Below are 21,598 nucleotides of genomic sequence, written 5' to 3'. Positions count from 1 at the left end.
ACACCAGGTGCAGGCCCTCACAGCCAGCTCCAAGACAGAGTGGTTTCCCGGAGACAGTGATGGAAGTTCTGTAGACCACAGCAACTCCTCCCCCCTCCGTCCCTGCAGCCTGTGAATGTTGACATCTCTCAGTAATCAGAGCATTCTGATACAATAGAAGTAACTGTCTTCAGGTAACAATTTAACCTTTAAGTATTAATGGGAGGAGGAAAGCTGAGAGCCTATAGAACTTAGAGTTGGAAACTCCTTCTTTTTGAGGTTGTATTGCTCTGTTCTTAATTTTGTTTTGTTTCAATTTGTTATGTTTAAAATTGTTTCAATGTCTGGTTTGTACACCATCTTGAGGGCCTTATGGCTGAAAAACAATCCATAAATATTTTAATAAAATAGATAATAAAATTTGGCATGCACAGTGCTATTGTTGGATGATCATGATTATAAACCAGGCACCATGCTGCCATTTCACTTGGAGCATCAATGTTATTTTGTATTTATGTAGTTTAGATTTGATTTACTCATCATGTTTCAAATTCTTGGATTTTTTTTGCAAAAAGATTGTCTACTTTTGCTGTTGTTGTTGTTATGTGCCTCCAAGTCAAGTACGACTTATGACGACCCTATGAATCAGCGACCTCCAAGAGCATCTGTCATGAACCACCCTGTTCAGATCTTGTAAGTTCAGGTCTGTGGCTTCCTTTATGGAATCAGTTCATCTTTTGTTTGGCCTTCCTTTTTTCTACTCCCTTCTGTTTTTCCCAGCATTATTATCTTTTCTAATGAATCATCTCTTCTCATGATGTGTCGAAAGTATGATAACCTCAGTTTCATCATTTTAGCTTCTAGTGATAGTTCTGGTTTAATTTGTTCTAACACCCAATTATTTGTCTTTTTCGCAGTGCATGGTATCCGCAAAGCTCTCCTCCAACACCACATTTCAAATGAGTTGATTTTTCTCTTATCCGCTTTCTTCACTGTCCAACTTTCACATCCATACGTAGAGATTGGAAATACCATGGTCTGAATGATCCTGACTTTAGTTTTCAGTGATACATCTTTACATTTGAGAACCTTTTCTAGTTCTCTCACAGCTGCCCCCCCCAGTCCTATCCCTCTTCTGATTTCTTGACTATCGTCTCCATTTTGGTTAATGACTGTGCTGAGGTATTGATAATCCTTGACAAGTACAAGGTCCTTGTTGTCAACTGTAAAGTTACATAAATCTTCTGTTGTCATTACTTGAGTCTTTTTGACGTTCAGCTGTAGTCCTGCTTTCGTGCTTTCCTCTTTAACTTTCATCAGCATTCGTTTCAAATCATTACTGGTTTCTGCTAGTAGTATGGTATCGTCTGCATATCTTAAATTACTGATAGTTCTCCCTCCAATTTTCACACCTCCTTCATATTGGTCCAATACTGGTTTCCTTATGATACGTTCTGCGTATAGATTACATAAACCCGTCTCACACCCTTTCCGATGGGGAACCAATCGGTTTCTCCATATTCTGTCCTTACAGTAGCCTCTTGTCCAGAGTATATGTTGTACATCAGGACAACCAGATGCTGTGGCACCCCCATTTCTTCTAAAGTATTCCATAGTTTTTCATGATCTACACAGTCAAAGGCTTTGCTGTAATCTATAAAGCACAGGGTGATTTTCTTCTTCTTGCTCCGTTCCATTATCCAATGTATGTTTGCGATATGATCTCTGGTGCCTTTTCCCTTTCTAAATCCAGCTTGGACATTTGGCATTTCTCGCTCCATATATGGTAAGAGCCTTTGTTGTAAAATCTTGAGCATTACTTTACTTGCATGGGATATTAAGGCAATAGTTTGATAATTACTGCATTCCCTGGGATTCCCTTTCTTTGGAATTGGGATTTATATGGAACACTTCCAGTCCGTGGGCCATTGTTTAGTTTTCCATATTTCTTGACAGATTTTTGTCAAAATTTGGACAGATTCAGTCTCAGTAGCTTGTAGCAACTCTATTGGTATGCCATCTATTCCTGGTGATTTGTTTCTTCCAAGTATTTTAAGAGCAGCTTTCACCTCACATTCTAAACTTTCTGGTTCTTCATCATACTGTTCCCCCATGAATGAATCTGTCATCCTGGCATCTTTTTTTATAAAGTTCTTCAGTATATTGCTTCCATCCATCAGTCAGTGTGTTCCCCTGTTGATTATTCAACATCCCTACTCTTGGTTTAAATTTCCCTTTCATTTCTCTAATCTTTTGGAATAGGGCTCTTGTTCTTCCCTTTTTGTTGTCCTTTTCTATTTCTATACAGTTACTATTGTAATAGTTCTCTTTGTCCTTAGATAGTAGTCGCTGTACTTGCATTTAGGGTTCTGACTGTGTTTCTATCTCCTTTTGCTTTTGCTTTCGTTTTCTCTTTAACCATTTTAAGAGTTTCATCAGTCATCCATTGAGGTCTCTCTTTTTAACTAGAGGTATTGTCTTCAGGCATTCTTCCCTGATAACGTCTGTGACTTCTTTCCATAGTTCTTCTAGTTTTCTGTCAACTAAGTTTAAAGCCTCAGATCTGTTCCTTATTTGATCTTTATATTCTTCTGGGATGTTAATTAAATTGTATTTTGGCATTATGATTGCTTTGTTGTTCTTCTTTAGCTTTACTCTGATTTTCAATAGGATCAGTTCATGATCTGTACCACAGTCTGCTCCTGGTCTTGTTTTTGCAGAAAGTATGGAACTTCTCCATCTTCTGCTACCAATTATATAATCAGTTTGATTCCTATATTGACCATTTGGTGATGTCTATGTGTACAGTCGTCTTTTCGGATGCTCAAAAAATGTGTTTGCAAGAAACAATTGATTGGCTTCACAGAATTCAATAAGTCTTTCTCCTGCTTCATTTCTGTCTCCTAAGCCCCATTTCCCCACAATTCCTAATTCTTCTCTGTTCCCTACTTTTGCATTCCAATCCCCCATGATTATCAGCACATCTTGTTTTGGTGTGTGATCAATTTCTTCCTGTACTTCTGCATATAATCTCTCCAATTCCTCTTCTGCATTTGCCGTTGGAGCATAGACTTGGATGATGGTAACGTTGATCGGTTTCCCATTTAATCTCATTGATGTAACTCACTCAGACCTTGTGTTGTAGCTCCTAATTGCTCTTGCTACATCACTTCTCACTATTAAAGCAACCCCATTTCTTCTTAATTTGTCATTTCCTGCATAAAATATTTTGTAGTTGCCTGATTGAAAATGTCCCATTCCCGTCCATTTTAATTTGCTCACACCAAGTATTGTAATGTTGATACGTTCTATTTCTTGCTTGACAATTTCTAACTTTCCCTGGTTCATGCTTCTCACATTCCATGTTCCTATGGTGTGAGTCATATAACTCCGGACTCTCCTTTTGCATCTGTGCGCATCAGCCTCTGGGCTTCCTTTTGGCTTTGACCCAGCTGCTTCATTAGTCACAGCGCTACTCGTACTTGTCCTTTCTTCTTCCCCAGTAGCTCAGTGAGTGCCTTCTGAACTGGGGATCTCATCTTCCAGCACTATCTCGTGTTGCATTTTGGATACTCTGTTCATAGGGTTTTCGTGTTAAGAGGTATTCAGAGGTGGTTTGCCATTGCCTTCCTCTGAGTGTGGATGCATCGTAGTCTGGTGTCTCAGCTTTGACCATTCCGCCTTGGGTGCCCCTGCTAGGAGTGTAGCCTCTTGGTCTAGACTCCTGATGGCATTGCTCTCAGCTTCTTCGACAGTCTCAAACCCCCTCACCACATTAAAGTGTGCATCGTAGAGGGGGCTACTTTTGCTATAGGAATAGAATGCAGTTTGCACCATATCATTTGAATTTTTCTTTGTCTGATAGATATATAAAAAAATGTTACGCAGTCTTAAAAATTAAGTTAAGCAGCCATTTTCAGTGCAACTCTCACAAGCCATATACATTCATGAACTCCACTGAATGTTTTTCTTTTCTAGAAAAAAATACTTAAAGAACTTTGCAGCTAAACCACTGAAATTATGGATTTATCTCTAGCTGAAAAGGGAAATGACTGAGCATTAGAAGTTGAAGTGTGCAAAGCTTTAATAGGGATGCTTGTGTTTGCTTGATTTATTCTCTTAAACAGATGGACAGTAGTAGGAGGTGTAATTCTTTCAGCACAAACTATTAGCCAGTGTTACTGTTTGTGTGGGTGGTGCGAGTCTTATATCAGCACACCATAATAGTATACTTGTTTCAGAGCTAGACTCCCTTCCCCATCAGCATGAATTTTTAAAGAAGAGGTCTGTTTTTGAATTTGTCTGGCATTTAAATCTAGGTTTTGTCACATGAATAACATGGAGAATAATTGGTTTTCCCCCTCAGTCTTTTCATTGTTCTGTAGATCTGGATTTGCTATGGCTGGTTGTACCAGTCTAATTTTATTTACCTTGAGGGTGGAGTGGTTAATAGTACCAAGATGCACAAACTAGAATAGGCAACACCTTAAACTTGGTTTTGTATTTATATTTATCTTTGTGGTTGTGTTTTCTTCAAGCTTTTAAAAAAGAATCTGACTCTGATACATGTGTGTGTAGGCCCAATTTTACTTGGGCTGCATCCAGTTCACTTTTTCCCCCTGGGGGCACTGTCTTCTGCTACATACCCATCAAGAATAATTGCACCATCTGGAAGACTTTTATGTACCTGTGACTTGGGTTGAATATCTCTAGGGAGCTGAATTCAGGTTGAATGTGAATGTGACCCTGGAGCCATGTCAAATGACTGCAGTAGCTTCTAGTTACTAAAGGATGGTCACCCTAGGCTTTATCTGTTTCAAGTCTTGAGAAATTTGCTGTAGTGAAGATAGCATGTGTGTCGCTAATATAATTCTGTTTACTACATTTGATGGGGAAATTACTCCAGCTCTTATTTAGCTGATAATGTGGACAAAGCAACAGTAAATAACTATAATGAATATCAGGAGATACAGATTTTAAAAGTGGATGTTACATTGGTTGTGAATTACTTTTGTCTTTCGATTTTTGCTCTGTAGCCTGTCCACTGACATTTCCCTATCTGGAGTTGCTACTAATTAGCAGCTGTTTTTAGACTGGAGTCCTTCCCAGGTTAATCACATGTTTCTTCCTCCGTATTCTATTGTTAATCCAATCTCTATCATGGCAATGGACTTTATTTAGTTTTTCATTCAACCATGTGAGGATGGCTGTGGAAACTGAACTTGTCTTCTAACTTTATAGTGATGAGCCTCAAGTTTGAATATTGACTTTGTTTGAAATTTAACATACAATTCACTACAGTAGTAGGCAAAAAACCCTTGCTGTTTAAGAACATACCTATAGCCAACAGATATTTCTATCAAACTTTAAAAAGCAGGGAAATTGGGCAGCTATAGTGAATGCACCAGAGGAGCAGGAGACCTGACCTCCTCTCTGAGGTATTGTAGTGCCCTATACATGTGTAAAAATGCAAACACAATTTGGGTTGTTCTTTCATAGTCCAATCCACTTCCTGTGTAGCTTAGAAGAATTTCAAGGAGGGGGCGGGAGGGGGGAAGAAAGGGGGAGTGGAGGGAGAGGAGAATAGGGTAGGTTTGATCATTTGCATGCTTTTTGAGTTCAGTGTGATTTATTCCTGTGCAATCATGCTTAGGATAGGTGAAACTGACTTGGGGGAAGGGAGGAGATTGGGTTGGGTGGGCATTGGGCAGAGGGAAAGCCCCTTTCCAAAAGGAAAACATTGTTAACAGTATCATTGTTTTTCATTGTTTCCCCACCTTTTTATTCTACAGCAGACACCTGTAGTCTCCCACCCAAATTTAAACCAAAAATGTCCCTGGCCACATCTGCACCAGACATTTATTCCACTTTAAATGGTCATGGCTTCTCCCAAAGAATCCTGAAAAGTGTCATTTGCGAAGGGTGCTGAGAGTTGCTGGGAGACACCCTATTCCCTTCACATAACTATAATCTCCAAAAGTGGGACTGGCTATTAAACTACTCTGGCCACTAGAGCTCTGTCAGGGGAATAGGAGTCTCCTAACAACTTTCATTACCCTTCACAAATTACATTTCCCAGAATTCTTTGAAGGAAGCCATGATAGTTTAAAGTGGAAAAATGTTGGTGTGGGTGTGGCCCCCTGATTAGCCAAGCCAAACAGCTATAAGTCTGGCTTTTAGAACACTGACGGTTCTTACTGAGCATGCCTGCGCTATCATAGACTCCAATGTTAAATTTCTTAAATTAATTAAAAAACAGCCATGCATTTTTTAAAATTTTAAACTACAGAAGATGAAGGTCAGTGTATGGGGCAAGGTCAGTAATAGTAATACAGGTAGTGTCATGGCCCCGTCAGAGAACTCATCAGACGAGGATGACTCGGGAGTAACAGCAGCAGACCCAGAAGCAGCAGACCCAGAAGGAGAAACGGAGGAAACTCCTGAGAACCCAGCTCCTTCTCCCCCTCAGCTGCAGAGCACCCCAGACACAGCTGAAGCCCTTCAGCCAGACGCAGACAGTGAACAGGATACTCCCTCCTCACCTGCAGAACGTAGACAGCAGAAGGTCAGGCAGAAGAGGGGCAGGCCTGTCCACTTAAGGCCAAAACGGTGAGGGCTCACACCTGCTGACAAACCTGCTCCTTAAAAGTCAAACCTTGGCTTCAGCTTGTTGCTGACTACAACGTCAGGTGTGGCTTCGTGTGTTTCTAGTTTCCCTGAATCTTACCTTGGACTGACCCCTTGGCAATTGAACCCGGACCTCTACTGACCTCGCTTCTGGACTTCTGGCTTGGCACGTAAGCTTGCCCTTATCATGCTTCATCCTCGTTAGCCTGGCAGATTTACGACCAGACTGCCAGCTAAGGACTTTCCCGCCCTGATAACTACCAAGGAATTTCCAGCCCCCACCGGCACTGCTGTCTTAGTGCAGAGCTGACAGGTAGTTTGTGAACATGGTTGATTTTTAATTAATTTCAACAAATTATGATACCACTGACAGAAAAAAGTCAAACAGGGGTCTGGATTTATTTATTTTTTACACTTTGAACTGTAGATTCTCTCTGAGTGCTTTGTGTATCACCATGAAAACTTAGAGGGTTGTTAAGCAAGCGTTTCTGAGTTCAGGAGTATAAGTTTTGTAAGGTTTTGTTTTGAAATGAACTTATGGGAAGCATCAAAATAGCATGGGGGTATTTTCAATTTAACATGGAGGAATGTGAAAAATCTATGCTGGCTATAGTATACAGCCACTGTCATGATGGCTGTATCATTTGCATAATCTCTATGCTTAACCAGAAGATACATTATGCCATAGCATATTGATTGATTTAATCTATTTCGACCTTCTCTATATGCTGTATGTATTGATACATCTCTCTGAATACCACTGCGGGACTGCAGCTCCCATCATTCCTGAATGGTGGCTGGGGTTGATGGGAGTTGTAGTCCAAAATATCTTCAGGATACCAAATTGGGGAAGGCTAGTGTATAAATGATCCAAAGATTAAAGTGGTATAGATGCTTTGGCCTGGTTCAGATTATTGCTTGCATTGGGAGCAAGCCACGGTGAGCCTTGGACTCTCATGCTCTCCCTTCCCTTGTGCTCCACATGTGAAATGGTGGGTCAGGGAGAGAGAGAGAGAAAGAGAGCTCTTCAACTTTTACTTAAGAATAATCACAGTTATGTTAATATGATATTGGGAACTGAGACTTGTTCTAACAAAAATTAAACCAGGATCAAACTGAGATTTTTGGTCCTGTTGTGTTAACCACATGTCTTTGAGTCTGTATGTAATGTGGAGCTATGCTTTTGTTCTAAAGAAGCAGTGGGTAATTCTAGAATCTAGAATGAAAGCAGAAGTACATTCTCTCACACATAGGATGAAGCAGCACACAAGCCCAAGATTCACTGTGGCTTATTCCCAAGACCTATTGGCTCTCAAACTTTTTTTCCCCATGGACCACCTGAAAATTGCTCAGCTTCTTGGCCAAGACCACCTAATGATTTTTCTGCCTGTTGTAGCAATTGTAATGCACTGTGCTGAATGCTATATTGTTTCAATTGTATTTTTACATACATGCCACAGACCACCTGAATGAAGGTCATGGACCACTGGCGCTCCATGGACCACAGTTTGGGAACCCATGATCTAAACTGTTATTCAGGGAGCTATCTGAACTGGGTTTGTATATTCTGAAAAATAATGTGGGAAAAAATTAAAATATTGTTCTGATCTGACTTATTTTTGGTTTTTTCTCTTTGGCAGAGGTTTTGTGTATGATAGCAGGGACAACCTGCAGATTAGAGGTCTGGTGGTTTTACTTCTGTCTAAAGCAGCTGGGCCCAGCATAACAGCAGAGACTTCCCTCCAGAATGATATGATCAGTGGAATATATTCTAGGTAAGAATTTTTCTAATGCGAGAGAAAATGCAGAGTTGTATCTCTTTTTCTATGGAGCTTATGTCAGTATTTATCTTTTTCAAAGTATGCAAATACCATTGAATGAATTCAGAAATATAGTATTCCCCCCTCCGATGTTTCATTTTTAAAAATTTGTACAGTATTTTTTTTTGCATACGGTGATCTCTACAATCCTTTCCTTTATACCTATTTGCATCAATTCCATTAGATCCTTATATAGGAATTTCACAAATAGGATGCTTATACTGAGAAAAAGCATCTGTCCCACAGCAGAGGGATTTTAGTTCTGTAAAGATAATTCTATATGTAGAAAATGCACTTGTCTTTTTCCATCCAGTCACAAGTATTGCATGTATCAGTTTGTAGTCTGTTTTCATAATTGAAGGTATACTCCTAGTGCACTCTTTATGTAGCGTATGAGCTTGTTTTCTACATAAGCAAAAAGTTCACATAAGATGAAGAAAACAACTACAAGAAACTCTAAGCTTTGAACCCAGCTGTGCTGGGCATAAGTCCAACACAAATTCTCCCTCTCTCTCCCAGAACTACACTGTTTTTAAATGTGAGCTTCCAAAGACATGGACTTGAAGTAGTGGGCTGAGTTCATTCTTGCAATATCTACCCTTTTACAAATTAAAAAAATAGAATTCTCCAGTATATGTCTCATTTACAAAGTGAGACTGCCTACTAGGGATCTCTTTAACAGTTTTGAAATATAACTAAGCATAAGCAGTGCCTTGCTGGATTATTTCAAGGTCCAGCTTGCCCAGATTACTTTGGAAGAATTACCCAAACCTGCAGACACTTATGCTGCAATCCAGTACACACTTACCTGGGAATAAGTCCCATTGAACCCAGTGGAGCTTACTTCTGTGTAGACATGTATTGGATTGCAGCCTAAGCGGTTACCATGAACTGGCTAGTAACCTATTGGTGGACTACAGGTTTACTTTGTGTCTTACCAGTCTACTGTGTGATATAGCAGGATCCAAAATAGTTCCTTACATTCAGAAGTTCTTCACTGTGTGTCCCTTGGGAGTAAGGGTGGGGAGAAGAGAAGTAATAACCTGTTCCTGCATCAAAGGTAGTAATGCAGTACAGTTGAATTGATGTCTTAAATATCATTACAGCGAAATCATGATGGCTGTGATCTAGACATTCATAGGAAACTGAGTACTCAGCTGGGATTTGTACTTTTTCTTCTTGTGTAATATTTTTGAACTTCAACGCAAGTGAGGTTTAGGACTTCCTTGACCTGCAGCAGTAGAACCCTTTGTATCTTCTCTCTGTTTTGAATCCAAGGTGGCACTTCAGTTAAACATGCTCTAATCCAACTGTTTCTGCTTGGGCCTTTTGGAGTGCTGCTGCAACATAGCTGCCTGACTACAACCATAGCCACTTCTCAGATAATTAGCTGTTATCATAATCTTTTGTTGGGATCAGAAAGGGAATGAAATCAACCCCTCTGTTCCCTCCTGCGATTCCCCAAACAAATGATGGAGGTGATCATCAATGTTGTGATCAGGGCTACATGGTTGCTGTATCAGGCTTTTTAATGTCTGGAACCACATACACAGCAACCATTTGTGCATACAATTAGGGAAATGCAAATGAAACCTATGTCCATGTGCAAATGCCTGTAGCTGGGTCAAAGTGAGTGTTTTCCCATTACCTTTCTTTTCTATTCCTGGACAGTATGAATATTTTAGTATTAGAACATTTGCTTACTGGTGTGTTCTCCTCTCTTTCCTATATGAGACAAGGCAAAAATGATCTAGCAACCTCCAGGTGGGAGACAGCCTGGGAACCTGATGTAGTCTTGCATTGAAAAAGTGTGGGATGTAAATGTAGTAATTTTTAAAAAAAAGAACTAAGGGGCCATGCACATGATGAAATGATGACAGTATTTAGACTTGGGGCATTAATCACACTAACTGCAATGTTTAACCTGTTGGTTGTGGACATTACTTGTCCTTTTTCAAAGACCATTTTGAATATGTGTATATGTTTAACAATGTATAGCATAGTAACTTCTGATGACTCCACAAATGGTAAATTAAACTTTTAATTGATAATTGCCTGTAAACGAGCCAAAGAACAATATTTCTCATCAGTTTATTGTTTTCTGTGATCTTACAATAAAATACAACAGTGGTTTGGGAGACATCTTGAATGTTAATATTAATCAGATGTACATGCTTAGGATATTTTGAACATTTTCATGGTGTGGCAAAAAGTATTCTTACTTATTTGTGGCACTTCTCATGCTTTGTAAAGCCCCTTGCCACTGTCGATATGCACCCCCCAGAAATAACTTTTCCCTAAAGGAATGAATGCAGCCCTTTACTCAAAAAAATGTTCCCCATCCCTGTTCATTATATATGTACGTCAGCAGATAATATAGTGCCATAACTGCAGCTTTTTTTTAAGTGTTTTTTTTAAATTCAGAATTATAGCAGTACAATAAAGAGAGTGAAAATAAATACAAGAAAAATGATAACTATTATGTGTGTGTAAATGAAAAACTGAAAAAACCTACCAGCTACATTGATAATAAATCTGTCAGTTGTAGAAGTATGTATATTTCATTTATGAATTGCTTCCCATGATGCATCCCTAAGCAATTTTTCAATATCACATATATACAGTACCTTGCAAAAGTAATCAGACCCCTGACCAATGTTCTCATATTACTGAATTAGGAATGGTACATTGTAATTTTGTTCTGTATGGTATTTTATTATTTATTTATTTATTTATTATTTCATTATACTTGTATACCGCCCCATAGCCGAAGCTCTCTGGGCAGTTTACAGTAACTAAAAACATTAAAACAAATACAATTTAAAACAGATCTTATAAAAACAATTAAAAACAGTTAAAAAATTTAAACAGTATAAAACACATGCTAAAATGCCTGGGAGAAGAGGAAAGTCTTGACCTGGTGATGAAAAGATAACAGTGTTGGCACCAGGCGCACCTCGTCAGAAAATTCATTCCATAATTTGGGGGCCACCACTGAGAAGGCCCTCTCCCTTGTTGCCATCCTCCAAGCTTCCCTCAGAGTAGGCACCTGGAGGAGGGCCTTTGATCTTGAACGTAGTGTACGGGTGGGTTTGTATTGGAAGAGGCATTCCATCAGGTATTGTGGTCCCAAGCCGTGTAAGGCTTTATAGGTCAAAACCAGCACCTTGAATTGAGCTTGGAAACATACAGGCAGCCAGTGCAAGCGGGCCAGAATCGGTTTTATATGTTAGGACTGTCTGGTCCCTGTTACCAATCTGGCTGCTGCATTTTGCACAAACTGCAGTTTCTGAACCATCTCAAAGGCAGCCCCACGTAGACTGCATTGCAGTAATCTGGAGGTTACCAGAGCATGGACAACTGAAGCCAGGTTATCTCTGTCCAGATAGGGACGTAGTTGGGCCACCAACAGCAGTTGGTAGAAGGCACTCCGTGCCACCGAGGCTACCTGAGCCTCAAGTGACAGAGATGATTGTAGGAGAACCCCCAAGCTACGAACCTGCTGTTTCAGGGGGAGTGCAACCCCATCCAGGACAGGTTGGACATCCACCATCTGGTCAGAAGAACCACCCATTAGCAGCATCTCAGTCTTGTCTGGATTGGGCCTCAGTTTATTAGCCCTCATCCAGTCCATTGTCGCAGTCAGGCACCTGTTCAGCACATTGACAGCCTCACCTGAAGAAGATGAAAAGGAGAAATAGAGCTGTGTGTCATCAGCATACTGATGGCAGCACACTCCAAAGCTCTGGATGACCGCACCCAACGGTTTCATTTAGATGTTGAACAGCATGGGGGACAGAACTGACCCCTGAGGAACCCCATACTGGAGAGTCCAGAGTGCCGAGCAATGTTCCCCAAACACCACCTTCTGGAGGCGACCTGCCAAGTAGGAGCGGAACCACTGCAATGCAGTACCTCCCACTCCCAACTCAGCCAGTCTCCCCAGAAGGATACCATGGTCGATAGTATCGAAAGCCGCTGAGAGATCAAGGAGAATCAGCAGAGTCACACTCCCCCTGTCTCTCTCATGACAAAGATCATCACTTTGCCGCCCAGCGGAGCTCTTCAGAATTTTCCAGGAGCTATTACAGTCTGGCCCCATGGACAAGGTAGAACCATCTGAGACCCGCTGTAATGAATTTACTAGGCACTTCCAGGATAAAATCTTTAGCATCAGCCAGGACTTAGACTCTGCCAAGAAGAATGGGCCAAAATCTCTGTGTGTGCAAGCTGGTACATAGCTACCCCAGAAGACTTAAAGCTGTTATTGCAGCAAAAGGTGACTCTACAAAATATTAATGTGTGGGGGTTGAATATTTATGCAAGCAACATGTTTCAGTTTTTTGTTTCTTACAAACATTTCCTAACATTTCCTGAAAGAGCAGGTCCATAGTCTGGGGGTGCTCCTGGATCCATCTTTGTTGCTAGAGGCCCAGGTGACCTCCGTGGCTAGGTGACCTCAGTGGCCTTTTACCAGCTTAGGTTTGTAAGACAGCTGCGGCTGTTTCTGGACTGGGATAGCCTGACCACTGTTGGCCACGTACTGGTAATCTCCAGGCTGGTTTACTGTAATGTGCTCTATGTGGGGCTGCCCTTGAGGTTGGTCCGGAATCTGCAACTGGTGCAAACTGTGGTGGTGAGACTGCTCACTGGGGCTGTCCCGTCCAGCGCCGGAACCAAGAGACTGAGACACGGTTGCAATTAAATCTTGTTTTATTAAAGTAATGGATACATCAAAGGCATTGCCCTTCATAAGAAACACTTATACAGGCTCACTAGAATCCCTAGCTACACTCTACACCTGCTCTACGACGTGTGAAGAAAGTTGACTCAGCAACCCCCCCCGTGCACTGTCACCTTAAGTAGGGAACGTTTTCGAGCGTAATCTCTGACTCCTTCACAAGTCCTGTCTCTGCCCTGTCTGCTTCTTACAGCAGCGGGCGCAAGGCGACGGGGGGCTGGTCTCCAATGGTTCATCGGAAGACACCTGCTCCAGAGTAGGCTTGAGGTCAGGAGGCTGTGTCACGCTGTTGGCATCCTAAGAACTGCTTGACTGGGGAGGAGTTGGCAGAGTCTCCTGAACTTCCCCCAACGGCTCCTCTGCGACAACTGGGGGCGGCGTGGTCTCTGCTTCTGAGATCACACTATCAGTGGGAATTGGCCCAAGTTCAGGCTCGCTTCCCCTCCCAAGGTCCTGCTCAGACTCAATAATTGCTGGTTCTTCCACACCCTCAGACAGCTGAGGCGCCTTTAACTCATGCCTCCCCCCTTCCTGCCCCTGAAGGGAGAGCCGAGGCTCAACAGGGGCAGGGTATCGCCAACATATCACCCCACTGCTGAAAGAATTGCACTGGCTCCCCACTTGCTACCGGGCCAAGTTCAAGGTTCTAGTTTTGGTGTACAAAGCCCTATAAAGCTTGGTACCAGGGTACCTGAAAGACTGTTTTATCCCTTATATACCCAGTTGATCACTGCGTTCTGCAGGTGAGGGCCTCCTGCAGATACCATCTTATCAGGAGGGCCGTTCTGCGCAACATAGGAAATGGACCTTTAGTGTGGAGGCACCTACCCTGTGGAATTCCCTCCCCTTAAATATTAGACAGGTGCCATCTCTGTTATCTTTTTGGCACCTATTGAAGACCTTCCTCTTTCAGCAAGCCTTTTGAGACCTTATCCCAGTTTGTGTCTGTTTATGTTGTTAAACCTTTTTATTAAACAATATGTTTTAAACCTTTTTTAAAAAAAGACGTCTTGAAAGCTTTTTAAAAAAAATGTTTTTAACGTTGTTTGTTTTAATGTATTTTAAAGACTGTTTTTATTAAGTTTGAGTGCTTTTAGTGCTTTTGTTTGCTGTCCTGGGCTCCTGCTGGGAGGAAGGACTGGATATAAATCAAATAATAAATAAATAGATAAATAAACATAAAACCAATGTCACCTTACAATAATTGATTTTGAGTTTCAGTGTTTCAAATCATACAGAACGAAATTACAATGTACCATTTGTAATTCAGTAATATGAGAGCATTGGTCAGGGGTCTGATTACTTTTGCAAGGCACCATATATAAATAGTTAAAAACAATTGCTCATATAAAAACAATTATAAATATAAAAAACAGTGTAAAACAGCACATACGTAAAATCAGTTCGAATCCAAGAGAGATACCAACTGGGCTAACGATATATAGAATGAGAAAGATGGCGGCGTAGGTGGAGGAGCCTATTTTTGGAGCTCCTGCTGCTTGCCTTTTTTTAATATCTTTTAACATCTTTTGAACACCATCTACGCTTATTTGGGAGTGCGTGGAGAGTAACTGAATGTGTGAAAGATTTTGGTGCCACCCATTTCCCCCCCCGAGAATTGTGGATGCCGAGGACGGCTGGGCTCGAAGTAGGAGAGGTAAAATCAAAGCCGGGGCTGAGCAAGGCCTCCTACCTTCCCAACTGGTGTCGGGCCGTGGCGCCGCGGTAAAATCGAAGCCAGGGCTGAGCAAGGCCTCCTACCTTCCCAGCTGGTGTCGGGCCGCGGCGCGGTGCTCCCTGTTGCTGCCGTCGAAGTAGGAGGGGTAAAAATTGAAGCCGGGGCTGAGCAAGGCCTCCTACCTTTCCAGCTGGTGTCGAGCCGCGGCGCGGCGCTTCCTGTTGCTGCCGGCGGTTTCGGCCGCGGCTTGTGGGCTCTGCTTGTGGTTGCATGCCTTTGCCCTGTCTCCTGCCGCTTGCATCGTTGTGCTCTTTGTTGCCGCTGTTGTGGCGCTTCCTGCTGTCGTCGCTCGTGCTGTGCCTTTGTCGCTTCCCGCTGTCGTCGCTGTCTTCGCTGCCGCAGCTGCTGTATCCACGCTGTCCTTGTTGCTGGGCTTTGTTTTCTGCTTGTGTGGCTTTGGTCGTCCTGCTGCTGTGGGGACTGTGGCCGGGCGTTGCTGGGCGGCGGCTTTGGTTTTCCATTGGGGCGTAGCTGTGCCCTTCATCGCTGCTGCTGTCGCTGCGCTCATTCCTATTGTCACTTGCGCTCCATCATTCCCGTGACTGGCTGGCGTTCTTTGCTGCTGGTGTGGTTCCATCTCTACCTTTGTGGCTTGCGCTTGCCTTAGTGGTCCTTCGCCTTTCGTTGTACTGTCATCTGGACCTTTTGCAGGCGGTGCTTTGCCCGGGAAGAAGAACGGTTTGAGAGCTGCGTTGGTGCGCAGGGAGTACGGGACTGTGGTTGTCGTGTAGACCTGAATTGGATGAGTGGATGCTGGTATGACTGTATGTTGTGAGTGTGTGTGTATTTTTATTTTATTTTTATTTTATTTTACTATGTGCCTGGGTGGGAGGATAGGGTATTGGGAGGGGGGACCAGAGGGGCCCCCCGTTAGCGTAGTGACGGGTAATGGGAGGTATGGCATTGTGAGGAGGACATGCCAGTTGAGGGGAACTCGGCCCAGACAATTGGTGGCTGTACCGTGTTCCGGTCCTCCCCACAGCCACAGGATTGCTGGTAGTTCTATCAGCCAACTCTCGGATCTCCAGTTGCTGCTTCTTAATGCCAGATCGATAAATAATAAAGCTTCCCTCATCCATGATTTAATTGTGGATGAGGCAGCCGATCTGGCGTTTATTACCGAGACCTGGGTGAGCGATCTGGGAGGCATCAATCTCTCCCAGCTGTGCCCACCTGAGTACTCGGTTCAGCATCTGGGTAGATCCAAGGGTCGGGGAGGGGGAATTGCTGTGGTCTATAGAAGTTCCATCCCTCTTGTTAGGCACCCTATCCAGGTAGCTAATGGTCTGGAGTGTCTTCATATTACATTGGGCCAGCGAGACAGACTGGGAATACTGTTGGTGTACCGTCCACCCTGCTGCCCAACAGCCTCCCTAACTGAGCTGACGGAAGTGGTCTCGAGTCTGGTGTTGCGATCCCCCAAATTTTTGGTATTGGGGGATCTCAACATTCATGCCGAGACCACTTTGTCTGGGGCGGCTCAGGACTTCATGGCCTCCATGACAGCCATGGGGCTGTCTCAATTTGTTACTGGCCCTACGCATATTTCGGGACACACTCTAGACTTAATTTTTGCTACTGGAACAGGGGATGGTGATCTGGGAGTAAGGGATTTTACATCTATTCCTCTGTCATGGTCAGATCATCGCCTATTGAGATGTAGGCTCACAATGTTTTCTCCCCTCTGCAAGGGTGGAGGACCAATTAAGATGGTCCGTCCCCGGAGACTAATGAATCCTGAAGGCTTTCAGAAGGCTCTGGGGAGTTTTCCGGCTGATAAAACTGACGCTCCTGTCGAAACCCTGGTCAATTTGTGGAATACGGAAATGTCCCGGGCAGTTGACATGATCGCCCTGGTGCGCCCTCTCCTCTGCAGAGCTCAAGTGGCTCCGTGGTTCACCCCGGAGCTAAGAGTGATGAAGCAAGAAAGGAGAAGGCTTGAGTGCAAATGGAGACGAACTCCCGACGGCTGTGGTCTTGCACTTGTGAAGGTCTCTACCAAGCTCTATGTGAAGGCGGTGAGGGCAGCGAAGAAGCAGTACTTTGCTGCCTCCATTCAGTCATCTTCTAACCGCCCAGCGGAACTTTATAAAGTTGTTCGGGGACTTTTACACTCTGGACCTCAGAACGCAATAATACCATCAATAGCCCGCTGTAATGAGTTTGCGAGACACTTCCAAGATAAGATCACGAATATCCGCCGGGACCTTGACTCCAATATTGTAGCAGTTGAGCCTAATGAGGTGTCCGGAGCACAGACTTGTCCTGTTTTATTGGATGAGTTTCAGTGGGTACAGCTCGAGGATGTGGACAAGGTGCTTGGACAGGTGCGAGCGACCACTTCTGCTCTGGATCCTTGCCCCTCGTGGCTAATAAAAGCTAGCAGGAACGGAACAGCCAGATGGGCCAAGGAGGTGATCAATGCCTCCCTACGAGAGGGAGTGGTACCACCCTGCCTGAAACAGGCAGTGGTGAGACCGCTCCTAAAGAAACCCTCCTTGGACCCTGAAAATTTTGACAACTATAGACCGGTAGCAAATGTTCCGTTCTTGGGCAAGGTCTTAGAGCGTGTGGTCGCTCGCCAGCTCCAGGCTCTCTTGGATGAAACTGATTATCTGGATCCATGTCAATCAGGCTTTCGGCCGGGGTTTGGTACAGAAACAGCCTTGGTCGCCCTGTATGATGACCTCTGTCGGGAGAAAGACAGAGGGAGTGTAACTCTGTTGGTTCTCCTTGATCTCTCAGCGGCTTTTGATACCATCGACCATGGTATCCTTCTGGGACGTCTTGCGGACTTAGGAGTTGGAGGCACTGCTTGGCAGTGGCTGTGCTCCTACCTCGAGAATCGTCTCCAGAAGTTGATGCTTGGGGAGCATTACTCGAACCCCTGGATACTCCAATATGGGGTCCCACAGGGTTCAGTTCTGTCCCCCATGCTCTTTAATATCTATATGAAGCCACTGGGTGAGGTCATTAGGAGATTTGGAGTGCGTTTCCAGCAATATGCTGATGATACGCAGCTCTACTTCTCCTTTTCATCTTCCTCAGGTGAGGCTGTTAATGTACTAAACCGCTGCCTGGCCGCGATAATGGACTGGATGAGAGCTAACAAACTGAGACTCAATCCTGACAAGACTGAGATGCTGTTGGTGGGGGGGCTCTCTGCCCAGATGGATGATGTCCGACCTGCCCTAGATGGGGTTACACTCCCCCTAAAGGAGCAGGTCCATAGTTTGGGGGTCTTATTAGATCCACTCCTGTCACTGGAGGCTCAAGTAGCCTCGGTGGCACGGAATGCGTTCTACCAGCTTCGGCTGGTAGCCCAGCTACGACCCTATCTGGAGAGGGAGAATCTCGCCACAGTTATCCATGCTCTGGTAACCTCTAGATTGGACTACTGTAATGCACTCTACGTAGGGTTACCTCTGAAGACGGTTCGGAAACTTCAGCTGGTGCAGAATTAGTCCTTACTGGGACTAAAAAATTTGATCATATAACACCTGTTCTGGCCCAGCTGCACTGGCTACCAATATGTTTCCAGGCCAGATTCAAAGTGTTGGTTCTTACCTATAAAGCCCTTAACGGCATCGGACCACAATACCTGGCGGAACGCCTCTCCCGCTATGTACCTACCCGGTCACTGCGCTCGACGTCGAAGGCCCTTCTCCGTGTCCCAACACATAAGGAGGCACGGAGAATGACAACTAGAGCTAGGGCCTTCTCGGTGGTGGCCCCCGAACTATGGAACGCCCTCCCTGACGAGATACGCCTGGCGCCTTCTCTGTTATCTTTTCGGTGCCAGGTAAAGGCCTACCTCTTTGCCCAGGCATTTTAAAAATTTTAAAAATTTTAAAATTAAATTTAAATTTGGAATTTTAATTATGTTTTATTGTGTACTGTATTGTATTTACATCCGCTTGTATTTTAATCTGTTTTATTATGCTGTTCACCGCCCTGGGAGCTTATTGCTATAGGGCGGTCTAGAAATGTAATAAAATAAATAAAAATAAATATCCGGAAGCTTTGGAAAGAGGAACACCTTTAGCAGGTGCTGAAAAGACAAAGAGAAGGCGCCTGTCTGATATGCAGTGGGAGGGATTTCCAAAGGGTAGGTATTATCATACTAAAGGCCCAATTCAGGCATTGTGTAGAACTGACCTCCTGTTGCGGTGGTATCTGCAGGATGCCCTCTCCTGCAGAATACAGAGAATGGTTGGGTATGTATGGGATGAGGCAATATTTAGGCATCAGGGTCCCAAGTTATACAGAGCTCTATACACCAACATCAGCACCTTGTACTTAACCCAGTAGCTAATTGGCTGGCAGTGCAATTTTTTCAGCAGTGGCATAATATGGCAATATTTCACCACAGTGAGCAGTCGAACCATTTTGCACTAGCTGCATCTTCTAGGTGAGCTTCAAGGGCAGCCCCACACAGCATGATTTGCAGTAATCCAATCTGGAAGTTACCAGTGCATGGACAGCAGTGGACGGGCTATCCCAATCCAGAAACAACCATATCTGTTTTACCAGCTGAGGCTGATAAAAGACATTGGTGTCAACAGGGCTTCTAGCAACAGAGACTGGTCCAGAAGCACCCACAGACCATGACCTGCTCCTTCAGGTGCCATACAACCCCATGCAAAGCAGGCAATTGTCCAATTATCTGCCCACCCGCAGTACCTCTGTATTGCCAGGATTCAGGGCCAGTTTATTTGCCTTCATCCAGCCTTACCACCAAGTCTAGGCACCTGTCCAGGGCTTGCATGGCCTCTCCCGATTCAGATGTTAAAGAGAAACAAAGCCAGATTTCATCAGCATATTGATACCTTGCCCCATATCTCTTAATGACCAGTTCCAACAGCTTCATGGTAGATGTTGGGGACATGATGATACCCTGTGGCACTCCACATCACAACTGCCAGGAGGCAGAGGAATAATCTTACCCAATGCTATTCTCTGAAACTGACCCTGGAGATAGGACCAGAACCCCGTAAAACATTGCCTCCAATATTCATCTCATGGAGTTGGTTCAGGAAGATAGCATGGTCAACTGAAACTGATCCCATGGCATTACAGCAGAACCTCACGGGACACCTCATTGGAGAATGAAATTAATGTGGGTGCTATGGAGGCAAGCAAATTTATTATTAAAGTGCCTTGCAAACAAGTCATAGCAGGCTTCAGAAGGGTCTAAACTCCGTTGCCTGGAGTAGATGTTAACAATGCAGAAAAGCTCAGCTAGACAGCTACTTGAGGATGCAATGGAAGCAGAGAAGTGGGCCTTCTTTGCCACTCTCACTGCCACACAGTAGTCACAATTATGTGTTCTCATGTTTGTTGGATTCACAGTGCATCTTTCACCACTTGCACTCTAGCTAACGTCTAACCTGTTACATTGCCCATAAGTCTCTGGTATACCAAGGTGCAGAATGGGCTCCACAATGCTGGAGAGGATGCTTGGGGGTGACCATGTCAAGAGCCCAATGTGTCCCACCATGTATGTAATTATAATGTTCCAAACAATATGTATGGTTCAACATTATCTTACTGCACCAGTACATAATACAGAGTCTTATTTTCAGTGGAGGAATTGAGTTGCCTTTCTTTCCTTACTCTAAGATAGTTAGCTTAATCATTTGGATCACTTCCCATACCCTTGATATTCATTTTCCCAATATTAATGCATTGATTTCTCCCCCAATTGTAACTAATTGTCATATGGGCATATGACCATTTCCCTGTCCACTACTAGGACTAAATCTTTAGCATAACCAAAAAGCACGACTAATGAATCTGCTGGTTAAGTTGTATCCATAGCTGCAGCTCTTTTACTGTCTCACATAGAAATCGTTGACTCCCATTACAGAAAAATGTTGATTCGGGATATGGGAGAAATTAATGATGTGTTATACAAGAACAATGGATAGTGTGGCCTCTGCTAACTATAGTCTGGGGTGTGGATAACGTATGCATAAATCTTCTCAAAATGATGATCAGGGCTTTTTGTGGCAGTATTCAATGGTAGAGAGTACTGGCACCTTCTTCTTTTTTGCTGCCCATCCTGGCACCCATGGCACTTTTATCAAGATATGAGTACCGGCACCTCATTTTTAACAAAAAAGCACTGATGAGTGTATTGGCAGTGGTAGTATTCAAGCAGCAGTTCTTGTCTGTTTTGTAGGATGAAGAAAATGGCTTCACCTAAAGATTTATTCTTTTGAAGGCTACCACATCTTTGTAAGATTACTACTCATTTTCTAAACACAGTAATACTGCTTACCTGCTGAGCTACTGAGTTAACTATATATTTTCATTGACCATTACTTTTCCAGGGCATTTTTAAGAAAAAGCACAGATCGTATCAGTTCACAAATATTTCCTGCTTCAGAAAGTTTAAAAGAAGCTACATCCTTAAGCACTCATATGAAATACAATGTTGATCAGTTTTCCAAACCTGGGAACCTTAATCAAATAAGTATCACTGAAAATTACCAAAATAACAAGTGTGGAAAACTCAGGAATGATTCAAATGTAACAGTTGACAATGATCTGTCATGTAAGGGTCATAGTTCAGAGCAGCTGCATGTAATTTTTATCTGAAATGATTTTTTTAAATGAAAAGCAGCAACAGACAGATGTCAACTTGAGTGAAGGAAGTGAATCCTTTCTCCTCAGGCATTTTTTTCTGCT

General features: G+C 43.4%; 1 protein-coding gene across 3 annotated transcripts in view; it reads left to right on the top strand.

Annotated features, from left to right (window-relative positions):
- The window catches only part of PDSS2 (decaprenyl diphosphate synthase subunit 2), a 123,345-nt gene that overhangs the window by 26,659 nt on the left and 75,088 nt on the right, over positions 1 to 21,598 (top strand). For 2 of the 3 annotated variants that reach the window (XM_061623518.1, XM_061623517.1), the window contains exon 2: positions 8,247 to 8,381. The exons of the other annotated variant lie outside the window; for it this stretch is intronic. In XM_061623518.1, the coding sequence (XP_061479502.1) occupies positions 8,247 to 8,381 (135 nt within the window). The remainder of the gene's footprint in view (positions 1 to 8,246; positions 8,382 to 21,598) is intronic. 3 annotated transcript variants of the gene reach the window in all.

The sequence above is a fragment of the Rhineura floridana genome, chromosome 4, assembly GCF_030035675.1.
Source record: "Rhineura floridana isolate rRhiFlo1 chromosome 4, rRhiFlo1.hap2, whole genome shotgun sequence".
Lineage (NCBI taxonomy): Eukaryota > Metazoa > Chordata > Lepidosauria > Squamata > Rhineuridae > Rhineura > Rhineura floridana.
The sequence above is the reverse complement of the archived record's forward strand: the minus strand, read 5'-3'. Positions and strand labels throughout refer to the sequence as shown.